The sequence below is a fragment of the Phaseolus vulgaris genome, chromosome 11 (genome assembly GCF_000499845.2).
Source record: "Phaseolus vulgaris cultivar G19833 chromosome 11, P. vulgaris v2.0, whole genome shotgun sequence".
NCBI classification, from domain to species: Eukaryota; Viridiplantae; Streptophyta; class Magnoliopsida; order Fabales; family Fabaceae; genus Phaseolus; species Phaseolus vulgaris.
This window is the reverse complement of record NC_023749.2, coordinates 51,731,597-51,744,253: the sequence shown is the minus strand read 5'-3', so window position 1 is coordinate 51,744,253 and position 12,657 is coordinate 51,731,597. Positions and strand designations below refer to the sequence as shown.

At 33.9% G+C, this 12,657-nt stretch overlaps 3 protein-coding genes and 1 pseudogene across 3 annotated transcripts; all 4 read right to left on the bottom strand.

The window, feature by feature from the left end:
• Positions 1-46: 46 nt before the first annotated feature.
• LOC137809868 (putative disease resistance RPP13-like protein 1) lies at positions 47-814 on the bottom strand. The gene has a single exon (XM_068610932.1). It carries the CDS (start codon positions 812-814, stop codon positions 47-49), a length of 768 nt encoding a protein of 255 aa, XP_068467033.1.
• A 17-nt stretch (positions 815-831) lies between these two features.
• On the bottom strand, positions 832-2,600 carry LOC137809861 (putative disease resistance RPP13-like protein 1; annotated as a pseudogene).
• A 921-nt stretch (positions 2,601-3,521) lies between these two features.
• LOC137831157 (uncharacterized) lies at positions 3,522-4,753 on the bottom strand. The gene is made up of 2 exons (XM_068638729.1): positions 4,437-4,753; positions 3,522-4,176 (listed from the first exon to the last, which is right to left on the bottom strand). The coding sequence occupies exons 1-2, from the start codon at positions 4,650-4,652 to the stop codon at positions 3,667-3,669; spliced, it is 726 nt and encodes a 241-aa protein (XP_068494830.1). The 5' UTR covers positions 4,653-4,753; the 3' UTR covers positions 3,522-3,666.
• Positions 4,754-7,019: 2,266 nt separating this feature from the next.
• LOC137810301 (beta-glucosidase 12-like) lies at positions 7,020-11,759 on the bottom strand. Its single transcript, XM_068611493.1, has 13 exons — positions 10,865-11,759; positions 10,564-10,633; positions 10,266-10,324; positions 10,100-10,175; positions 9,882-9,959; positions 9,697-9,784; positions 9,351-9,606; positions 9,118-9,233; positions 8,468-8,685; positions 7,915-7,946; positions 7,720-7,822; positions 7,469-7,577; positions 7,020-7,372 (listed from the first exon to the last, which is right to left on the bottom strand). Exons 1-13 carry the CDS (start codon positions 11,063-11,065, stop codon positions 7,186-7,188), a joined length of 1,593 nt encoding a protein of 530 aa, XP_068467594.1. The 5' UTR covers positions 11,066-11,759; the 3' UTR covers positions 7,020-7,185.
• Positions 11,760-12,657: the final 898 nt, after the last annotated feature.

Here is a 12,657-nt window from a genome sequence, read left to right as displayed (position 1 = left end):
TTCAGTGAGCCAACAAGTCTATAACACTTAATGATTTTCAGCTCTTCTAGATTCGATGGCAAACCTCCATCGGGGAACGACTCTCAAGTCTTGGACAGTCTTCTATCCGTAGCCTCCTGAGGGATGGAAGTAGCGTATGCATGTTTCTAGGCAATGATTCAAATCTATGGCATCTTCTGATTTCCAGCTCTTCTAGATGATTACAAATGAGACCCTGTGATATCATTTGTAGATTAAGGAACTCATAGAGTTCAAGCGTCCTGAGTTTTGGGAAGAAATGTAGTGGAAAGGTACTTGGAGAGAGATAGTCATCACTCATTGCCTTTGGGAATGAATAAATGTCCAAGTGTTGAAGAGAAGTGTCGGACCCATCCATTCTGAGTCTTTTCATTGTACTCCACTCCAACTGCAGCTTTGGGCAAACCGTTATTGAAAGGTATTGTAGACGTGGAAAAGCGCCTGTCATAGCTTGGCATTCCCATTTTTCCCAATGTTCCATAAAGGAGAACGCCAATGTCTCTAGGGATTTAAATGAACAAGAGTTGTTCCCATGAAAATCATCATCAATTATCACTATCTTATAACACCTTGAAATCACCAGCTTCTTCAGAAATGGCAAAAGACCAAGGGGTGGAAAACGTTGGCAAGATTTACAATTGCGCAACACTAGAGACACCAGATTGGGTAATGAATTATTGAGTAACCAATTTGGAAATTGTTTACCAACATAGTTTCTTATTGACAACTTCTTCAAGTATTTTGAAGGTTGTAGATTCTCAATGACATCCCCATCTTTTGTTGAACCGATGCCCATATACTTCCATTCTAACTCTAATCTGCTTCTAATGCATAAGAGGGATTCTCAATATTCTGCAGCTCATGAATTCTTAGACTTCCATGAAGATTCAGTTCTCCTAATTGCTGAATACTGAATTCCTTACTTTTCTCAACGAAAAACGAACTCATCAATACTTGGAGATTCTTCAGCCTTCCCAAATGTGCTGGCACATTTTTCACTCCAGTATTTATAAATTCAAGGCATCGCAAATTGTCCAGTTGATGCAAACATGAGGGAAGCTCCTTCAGTCTTTGACAATAGTTCAGCTTCAGTATTTGTAACATGTAGAGTAAACTTATCGAGTCAGGTAGTTTCTCTATGTCAGTGTAAGAAAGATCTAAGGAACGGAGATGTTTAAGATTTCCTACAGATTGCGGAAACTCTGTAAGATTACTACAACGACACAAAGACAAGACGGGTATGAACTTAAATTTGGTGAACAAGTCATCTATCGACATCTCACAATACCAAGGGTGACAAAAAGCTTTATACATTCTCGATTCAGTTTGCATAAATGTATGCAACTTTTGAGGATCAATCAAGCTTCCAAACCCATCAAAATAATGAATATGAGTGGTTGGAAATGAAAGATGACGGTTTGTCTTGGATATACCTTTTGTTTCATCAACTCCTAACCTGATGCAAATGTCCTCACAGACGAATTTTGCCAAATCATTTAGAAGGTCATGCATCATAAAATGCTTTTCCTCTTCTTTTCTAGATTCTTGAAAGAAGGACCAAGATAACAGATCATTGAAATAATGTTCTCCAACTTCTTTAGGACTCCTCTTCTGTAGAGTGCTTTCTAGAAAATTTTCAGCCAACCACAGTTGAATTAAACACTCCTTGTCAAACTTATAACCTTTGGGAAATAAGGCACAAAAAGCAAAACATTTCTTCAGATGAGAAGGAAGGTGGAGATAACTCAATCTTAAAGCAGGGAGTATATCACTTTCATTTTCTGAAAAATCCCATATCTCACTTTTCATAATGATTTCCCATTCCCAGAAGGATGATTTATTGTGCAATAGACTTCCCATTGTTTTCAAGGCTAAAGGAAGCCCATTACATTTTTCAACTATCTTCTTACCAATCTCTATGAACTCTGGATCCGGTTGTTGACTAGCACTTTGAAATGCATGTTTTGCGAACAAGTCCCAGCCATAATCTTTTCTTAACACCTCCAGGAGGTGCTTTTCTGATTGCATGGTAGCAGCAACCTTCTCACTACGTGTAGTGACAAGAATCCTACTGCCTTGGCCTCCGAAAAGTAGGGGCTTCTATACATCTTCCCATTTAGATTGTCTTTTATTCCAAACGTCATCCAAAATGAGAAGAAATTTCTTCCCCGTCAATTTTTCTTTCAGTCTTTTCTGAACCACTTCCTGCTGTATACTATGATCATCTGAACCAGTAATTGTGTCAAGAATTGCTTTTGATACATTGAGAACATCAAATTCCTGTGGAACACTGATCCAAGCTTTAATATCAAATTTACCTTCAATCCTTGGGTCATTGAATACATGTTGAGCAAGTGAGGTCTTACCCAACCCACCCATGCCCACAATACAAAGTATAGATAGGTTGTTGTGAGTGTCACATGTGAGCCAGTTAAAGACAAAGTCTCTGTCTTCATCTCTGCCATACTTAACACTTTCATTTGGCAAAGATGTATATGTTAATTTACTACTCGATCCTGATCCAACCCCAACACCACTAACCTTTTTCAAACCTAGAAAATCGATTTGGGTTGCAAGATTTTCTAGGTCCTCAATTATATATTATAAACTCAACTTATTCAAGTCATTCAAAACTAATTATAAAACTGATCTTGTAATCTTATTTTAGAAAGTTTTATTGCTTATGTCACCCTATTCTCATATAACTTACAGAGGAAGATTCTTTGTTAATTCCATAATGACAATATGAAGGAGCTACTGCTACCTTTGTTTGAGTGAGACATTTTGTCAAATAGTTAGAAGACCAACATTTTCCAGGTTTCATTACTTTGTATGAACATCTCTATGGCCACTTTTAAATTGTTCTATTAGAAAAAGCAATTAAATTTTTCTCAAAAAAGGATATTGTCTGAAATTAGATAGTTGAGAATTTTTCAGGATTTTGAGGTTGGTTGGAAACAAAAACAATAAGACAGTATAAAACTTGGAACATGATTAATCTACGTTTTTATTACAGTTAATTAAACATTTGTGAAATTTCTGTTGGTTTGTTTAAAAATTCATGTTTCTTGGAAATAAGATCGTTTATTCAGTATATTACAACATGGTGTGTACAAGTTTGTAATTCACAGGAGATCAGCCTCGTTCCTTATGAAAATGAAAAAACCATGTAAGGGTCTTAATACAAAAACCATGTATGGGTTCTTATCCTGCACGGTATCTAGCACAATTGTCGCTTCCTTGTGAATGAAGAACCAAGTATGAATGCCATAAGACAAAAACTAGTTGAGAGTGGAGAAATAAAAGAAAACCGGGAATGATCTCGGTCTAAAGCAAGGTACGAGGACTGCATAAAGCATATCATTATTCATAAATTATCTGTGTAAGTCATTCCAATTCGAATTTGCTTAAACATAAAGCATATCTTAGTGTATGAAAATTATAGTATTTGTTCAGAAGATGAGCAGGATCATAAACATGTGTGTTAAATAAGAGAGGTGGGATCATGGAAGAGACTAGTGGAATATATATACGTAGAGGCAATTCATTAAGCAGTTGCTAAAGCAAAATATAAATATACTAGCTCATACATCCATACTTAAAGTGTTTCTAAGAGTTTTTCAAGTTAAGACAGTAAAGAACTGAAAGTCATTGATCAACACTTTTGAAGGGATCAAACGTGGACGTATCCAGATGAGGGTAAAGAACGTGAAATTGCTCAAGTGCTCCATTGAAACCTTCGACAAAGCACCGACCACTCTCATCTTTGACAGTTTCCAAGGCAGTATTCAGGGTCGATATCCTGTCTTGGAGCATGTTCTCTGTATACTCCCAAGCCCGATTTGCGGCGTGACGTTCATCTCGGTGCCGAGCATAATCTTCGACGGTCCTTTGAAGTTTGCCAAGGGCATCGTCCCTATCTTGAGCCATTTCAGAAAGCTTGGCTTCAAGCTGAGCGACCTTCAGATTGGCGTCTTCAAGCTCTTTCTTGGACTTTTGAATTTCCTCCACTTCGTGTTTCAACTGATTCTGAACCGTTCCATCAAAGGTAGAGAGGATTTCGGGCCACGAGGACTTCTGGCTTTGGAGAACAAGGGCATTGTCTCCTCTTTGACATGACGACGTGGAAGACGAGCCCTGATGGTTGGAAGAGTGCTCCTGGTGCAAGTCAGTATAGTAAGCAGAAGGGTGATTGGGAACAAGACGTTTTGTTATAAAATCAAATCCACACATGTGCTCAACTAAAGTTCCAGACTCAAGCGAAAATCAAGAATGGAAACTATTTAAAACTTTCGACTCAAACTAGTTTTAAGAATTTTTTTTCTCCTGTTATTGGAATAAATGATGCCAAATAATGTCAACGATAGTCTCTATAATGCAATAAAATTAATTTCATATAATTAAAAATGACGGCTTGCCTTGAGTATTGGATCATCAACTCCTAACCTGATGCAGATGTCCTCACAAACAAATTTTGCCAAATCATTTAAAAGGTCATGCATTATAAAATGCTTTTCCTCTTCTTTTCCAGATTCATGAAAAAAGGACCAAGATAACATATCATTGAAATACTGTTCTCCAACTTCTTTAGGACTCCTTTTCTGCAAAGGGGTTGCTAGAAAATTTTCAGTCATTCACAGTTGAATTAAACACTCCTTGTCAAACTCATAACCTTTGGGAAATAAGGCAAAAAAGCAAAACATTTCTTCAGATGAGAAGGAAGGTGGAAATAACTCAATCCTATGACTTGGGTGGGTTTGAGTGAAATTTCGCCCTACTTTCTGCAATTTTTATTCTGGATCCGTATGTTGTTTGCACCCAGGTAAGGAAGCACGTCCATAAACAAATCACAAAAGGAAGATACGCGGAACAAAACCAGTTTTGTTTTCGGAAAACCAGTTTTGTTCTGCCTGGGTCTGGGACATACTACGCCTTACTCCTTGGGTGTTTTAGTCTAAAATTTTTACCAGACGTTCGAAACTGTGTCTATTGAGTTTTGGCTGAGATTTGAGCCTCAGATTCATCCCAAAAGATTGGCAATAAATTTTTTATTGATCACTGTCAGGGTTGAAGGAAAAGTTGGTTTGTGTGTGAAACTGTTTGATTTTTCTCGTGGGTGAATACTCATCCGTTTGACCTGAAATTTGTCGCGTTTTGTCCCCAATTCAGTGGAGATTCTTACGTCAAATTCCAGGAAAAAACTAATCCGGGAAATTTTTCAGAAAATACCAAGGCTATCATTCTTTAGCAAAACTTGTGAAATTTCGCCCTACTTTCTGCAATTTTTATTTTGGATCCGTATCGCACTGAAAAAATCCACACAAGTACTTTCATATGTTGTTTGCACCCAGGTAAGGAGGCACGTCCATAAAAAAATCACAAAAGGAAGATACGAGGAAGAAAAGTCAGGACGTTCTGTTTTTGGAAAACGAGTTTTGTTCAGTCTGGGTCTGGGACTTACAACGCCTTACTCCTTGGGTGTTTTGGTCTTAAATTTTTACCAGGCGTTCGAAACTGTGTCTATTGAGTTTTGGCTGAGAGTTAAGCCTCAGATTTGTCCCAGAGGATTGGCAATAATTTTTTTCTTCATCACTGTCAGGGTTGAAGGGAAGGTTCGTTTGTGTGTGAAACTGTTTGATTTTTTTCGTGGGTGAATACTCATCCGTTTGACCTGAAATTTGTCGCGTTTTGTCCCATATTCAGTGGAGATTCTTACGTGGAACTTTGTGATAAAACTATTCCGGGAGAATTTTTCAGATTATACCAAGGCTATCCTCTACCAAAACTTATGAAATATCGCCCTACTTTCTGCAATTTTTATTCTGGATCCGTATCGCGCTGAAAAAAACCACACAAATACTTTCATATGTTGTTTGCACGCAGGTAAGAAGGCACGTCCATAAACAAATCACAAAAAGAAGATACGCGGAAGAAAAGCCAGGATGTTCGGTTTTCGAAAAACCAGTTTTGTTCAGTCTGGGTCTGGGAGTTACTACACCTTACTCCTTGGGTCTTTTGGTCTGAAATTTTTACCAGACTTTCGAAACTGTGTCTTTTGAGTTTTGGCTGAGATTTGAGCCCCAGATTCGTCCCACAAGATTGGCAATAAATTTTTTATTGATCACAGCCACGGTTGAAGGGAAGGTTCGTTTGTGTGTGAAACTGTTTGATTTTTTTGTGGGTGAATACTCATCCGTTTGACCTGAAATTTGTGGCGTTTTGTGTCAAATTCAATGGAGATTTTTACGTGGAATTTCAGGAAAAAAATATTCCGGGAGAATTTTTCAGAAAATACCAAGGCTATATCCTCTACCAAAACTTGTGAAATTTCGTCCTACTTTCTGCAATTTTTATTCTGGATTCGTATCGCGTTGAAAAAATTCACACAAGTACTTTCATATGTTGTTTGCACCCAGGTAAGGAGGCACGTCCATAAAAGAATCACAAAAAGAAGATATTCGAAAGATAAGTCAGGACGTTCTGTTTTCGGAAATTTGTCGCGTTTTGTCCCAAATTCTGTGGAGATTCTTACATGGAATTTCAGGAAAAAACTATTCCGGAAGAATTTTTCAAAAAATACCAAGGCTAGGGGCTTGGGTTCGGGTCTTATGACTTGGGTTCGAGTCCAATCCAGTGCAGAATGCCTCCAGGATTAATAAAAAATATAAATAGGATAAAATAATAATTAATAATAATGAAAAAATTAAAAATAAATTTTTTTACATTACATACGGATTAAGAAAAGAGATTTGATCTTGGAGTGAACTTATATCAATTAAGAAAAGAGATTTGATCTTGGAATGAACTTATAAATAAGAATTCTACATTCTTTATTTAAAAAAAATTGAGGTAAAGAATATAATTTAAAACAAACAATTTATAGTTATTATAGCTTTGACTTGATTATCTCTTGTTAATATAGATTTTCGTAATATAAATTGCTGAAACCTAGAGTGTCAGCCTAATCTAAATAATAATAATAATAATAATAATAATAATAATAATAATAATAATGTTCTTTCCCATATAAATCCATAGAAGATTCCAACTCAAAATAGACACTAACAAAACCATACTTTTACATTATTGACACATAAATTGAAGAATAGAAGTATGATGATTTGAATCGTACAATTACACTGTTGAAATTAATTTTCTTAGCAGCAACTAATTGTCATATGTATCTATTTTGCCTTGTAGGAAATCTCTAAACCAAATGGCAGATGACTTTGGATATCTTTTGAGGTTATGGTAATCTACAAAGATTGTTCCAAATCTTGAAATGTACCCTAAATTCCATTCGAAGCTGTCAGTTAAAGACCATGCAAAATATCCTTTCACATTCACGCCATTCCTAATAAAATCAAAACAAAAAAGTAATACATTATCATATAATTAGGAAGCTTTTTTCTGGCCTTAACACATTTTGAAGATGGTGTAAAGCACTTACTCGATTGCACTTTGAAGATAATAGAGATGATCATAAAAGTAATCAATTCTTGAAGTATCTGCTAAGGCTTCTTCAAGTGATAGAGTGTGATCATTGAATTCATCTATACCTATATACACAAGTGAATAAATTGTTTCTTTAACATATCACTATGAGAAGGAAAAACACATTATATCAATTCTCTCTCTTACTTCAATGATTTAAACTTTGATAAATGAAAATTTCATGATTAAACTGAACTGCTACATTACCATTTTCAGTGATATAGATCAAAGGGTTGTTGTACTTTGTTTTGATATACAGCAACAGATCATGAATTCCTTTCGGACAAACATACAACCATTTTGAAGTAGTCTGCAGAATACAACTTTCCTTCAATAAAAACTAATTGAAATGAAGCACTGATATGTAGTTGCACTTTCAATAAAATGTAATTACAAACTTACCATTTTACCAATAGGTATTCCATTACGCTCACCTGTCAATATTCTACATCATTCTCTAATAATAACAAAAATTACCAATATAAATACTTGATTCTGATTCATCAGCTGCAATTTGTGTTGCACCTCAAACATATATATAAATTAAATGATGGATTAGAATAACAATGATAGTTTGAGTGGTATCATATAGTTATAATGTCATTTATCGGTTTTTGTACAAAACTAAGGCAATCTTTGTCCCTTATTACTAAAATGGGGTCGTTGTTTAAAATATTACAAGGTTGCAGAAGTCGTGCAAACGTGGTATGATTTTATTGTGAAGAAAAATTGAAAATGTGTAAAGGTGAGACGACTTATATTTAATCATTTTGAATTGAAGTTGTGTCACATTAGCATGACTTCATTTTGATATAGCAAAAATCATGTCACCTTGGCACGATTACTTCACAATAAAGTTGTGTCACGTTGGCACCAATTCTCCAACCTTGTAATATTTTAAAAGACTACCCATTTCAGTAATAGGAGGGAAAAATTGATATTGAGGAGCACTTACTTGTAAGAATAACAAGAGAGTCTGTGAGGTAGCTAGGCCTTGCTTCACTTAACTCAGGTGTATCAGAAGCATAATAAGAAGTATAGTAGTTTATTCCAATAAAATCAAAGGACCCTCTTACAAGTTTGATCTCATCAGCAGAAAACTTTGGCAATCGACTCCCTACCAAAGATTGCATGGATTTAGGGTATTCTCCAATTGTCAATGGCTCCATAAACCTACAATGAAGTATTTGAATAAATTAGTTATAGAGATTATTAGTTTAATCCTAGCATTATAGTTGGGTAGATAATGAGTATTTATTGTAGGATTTTTCATCTCAATAACCTGTCATGGATTGGACTGCTCTTTTGGTGCTCTTCATGATAAGTTTTGTGTTCTTGTCTGACCACTATATTTTGTCCCTTTAATTAGACTATTTATGTCTCTGATTAATCATAAAGTAATTTTCTCTAAGTACACACACATTCTATTACATTCCAGAGTTAAATTGTTATGAGAAAAACATATTATATCATGAGACCTCATTGTGTGACAAGATTTAAACCTTTCTCCTACAATATATTGACTTAAAAGGACAAAATAATTTAGAATCACTATCATACTATAGTTGAGCTCCACATTAGAATTTAGGTTCATAAAGTAGTTACCATCCAAACATAAAATCAAGGGCTCTTTCTGCAGCAAACTGATCGGACTCAGTATCATAGAGTGGTACTATCCAATGACATGACAGTGATATCCCTATCACACCCTTTTGAGACACCTACATACATGAAGCAAATTTAAGTTTAGGACTAGTTTATTATGACTCTTTGATTGAATAAGGAAACCAATACACTTATTCTGATTGCATTTCAAAATACAAAATTTGTGATTGAACCTGATATTTTGTCTTGTAGACATTGACAGAAGCTGCATGAGCAAGTAATTGATTGTGACTCACTATGTAGGGTTCAGTGGCTGAATCACCAGTAGTACAAGATAAGTTTTGCCAGGCTGAACATCTTCCAGGTGGTGAAATAGCATCAGCATACCCATATTTACTAAAGGTCCATGGTTCATTTAATGTAATCCAATGTTTTACCCTGTCTCCAAATTCTTTAAAACAAAGTTCTGCATAATCTTGAAAATCATTCCTAGATAATGGTAAAAAAAGTAGATATCAGTTCAAGTATGTTCACACAAACAATATGTTTTGATTATTATATATAAGAAATGTGAGTTACACTATATTAGGACTTAAAAAACCATCATATTCGTCTTCTAAGGCTTGAGGAAGGTCCCAATGAAAAATGGTCACAAAGGGTTTAAGACCTGCATTATGGATGTCAAAAAATTGAGTTAGTTGTTTCAATTTCAAAACTAAATTAGAGAAAATGATATTTAAAAATATACTTATCTACATATTAACCTTTAGCTAACAGTTCATTGATGAGGTTGTTGTAATAGTTGATTCCTTCCTTGTTCACACCTCCACTAACCTTTCCTTCTGAAATTAGCCAAAGAATCTAAGATTCAAATAATAGCCATCAATTTATACAAGATATATTTTTTATTGCTATGATTAAGGAGTGCTAATGTACAAAATTATAAGAAGGAGAAGCTCTTATATAGTTCCCTGTTTCTTACTTGGAAGTATTCTGGACCAAGAGATTGAGAATCTGTAAGCATCCATGTTCATTTCCTTGATGTTTTCAACATCTTCCTGTGTTATTAGTTATGAAAACAATTTCAATTATGCTTTATTTTATTGCTTCACTACATATTAAGTATTAAAGGGTCCTTATTATCATACCTTATAACGATGGTACTGATCAATGCTAACATCTCCATTACTTCTGTCCAGTATTTTATCTGTCATGTTTCAAACAAAATATGCTAGAATTTGTAACTACAGACATTTCTCTGGCAGATCAAGAACATAGTAATAATTTTAGCAAAATTAACTAAGAAAACTCTATCAAAACTACATTACATTTTAATACAATAATATAAACTCAATAAATTACCATACACAACAAGCTATAATTGAACACACTAAAAAAAATTACAGTGAACATGGATTGTACTATAAGCAAGGAAAAAAATAAAACCTGGGCGATTATGAGTGTATGTATCCCATATGCTTGGTCCTCTGCCACCCACATTTGCTGCACCTTCACACTAGTTTATATGGCAATTAATCTCTTTCAAACTTAAAGATTATTGCAAAAATAAAAATTCTTTGGAAAGAAAAGGATTATTGCAAAATTTGGACCATTTCTGAAACTTTTCCTACATAATTTTTACAAAAAGTTGACAAGAATATGTAATTTTCTCTAAAATTTATAATATTTCACTAGATATTTATAAAAGAAATCTCAAAATATAAAATTATCACTGTTTCGGAAGAACCTGATAAGCAGATGATGCTGCTCCAAATATAAAATCTTTGGGAAAACTGCTCCTGTTGAGAGATGTACTCCTAAAATCATCAGTGGAAAAAATTGAAATTGAACCTTCAATGCAGATTGGTACTGATATCATAAGCAGCAAAACACCAGAGAGAAGATGCAAATTGAATGCCATAGCTGCAATCTTCATACTCACTTTCATGGCAGATGTGTGCACTATTACGTATGAATTTAACTAATGAAGTCTTATTATTGCAAAGCAAATATAATATATATTAAAACTAAATTCTATTTTATACAGAAATCCACCTTAAGGTGACCTGTATTTTCAAATAAATAATGCAGAAATCTGATTTGCAAAAGATAAGCATAATGATACAGTAAACAACATGATTTGTTTTAATGGAAAGTTAAAGGAAACCAACTAAAATCTTAACATGTTTTTAAATAAAATATAATAAAAGGGTAATTTTCTATTTTTTTAAATTACTTTTCATAAAAAGTATATACAAAACAAACAAACCAATGTTAATTTCTAATCTTCTATTTAAAAATAACCATTCTTGAATGATTAATTGCTTTTTGCCATAATTGACCCACTTCAGCAATGTTTGAGTTTTTTAATGTTAGAGTAAACACCACGAGATGCACAAATCTACCAAAGGATAAAAAAACAGAATAAGATCTGTGGTGATTATAAAGAATTCACTTTCCCTTTTGATCTCTTCTCACATATATTATTTATTATTTGTGTTGCTTAAAATCAAAACGTGTAAAATACTTAAATCATTTAATAATATTGTGATTTAAAAATACTATAAATTTTGGAAATTACACACCCATCTCCAAGAACAAAACATTCTATTTATTTTCAACATAAAACACTACCTAATTATGCAGAGCTGTGAACAATAAAACCAATATACAAAAGGTTGACAATATATACTTATATTCAATCTTTTATTGCATTTGAATGGACATGAATAAAACCAATAAAGCAAAGGTCGACATCACCTTATCTTCAATCTTTTCTTCTATTCCAGGGAACATGTTTTACTTTTTTTGCATCAGACCTGTACAATCAAACATAAACCAAAAATGGATAAGTTCCACTGTTTCCATAATATTGTACAATACAATATAAGGTTGTTTCTTCATACACCCCTACATTTGGCTTCCTGCACCCATCAGAAATGTTAATTGACAAAAGTAATCCTAAGGTTTTAAGAACCCAAGCGCAACGTCTCCTTCTGGAATAAAGGCAAGATTTTTTCTTTTTTTCTTCTTTTGGAAATGATAATCCATAATATATGTGGAAGTGACAAATCCAAAATAAGATGGGAGAGTGTATGCATGTTACGTTCTGGAAAAGACAATCTTTAATCTATTTTCAGAAAGGACAATCCATAATCATCCTGAAATATATTTTTGAAATACATGAATTTTGTATTTACCATTTGGAAAGTAAAAAAATGTATTTTAGAAAGGATATTCCAAAATGATTTCTGTCTTTCAAAATTATTATTCCGTAATCTTTTACCTACAGAACACTCTCTAATCTGAAATCACCCAAAAAAACTGTCAGAGTAATTTGGTATTTTAAAATATGTAGGGGTGTAGAAAGAAAAATGTAAGAGGCCGGAAATAAAACATTAAGCCACCTTATGCTGCCAAAAAATAATATTTGTAGATTGATCGCTTTGCACCCGATCATTTTGAATTGGCACCCAATTGCATATAGAAAAAGACTAAACTACTCTTAATGAATTTGAAAATACCTTAAGTGTAATCTGC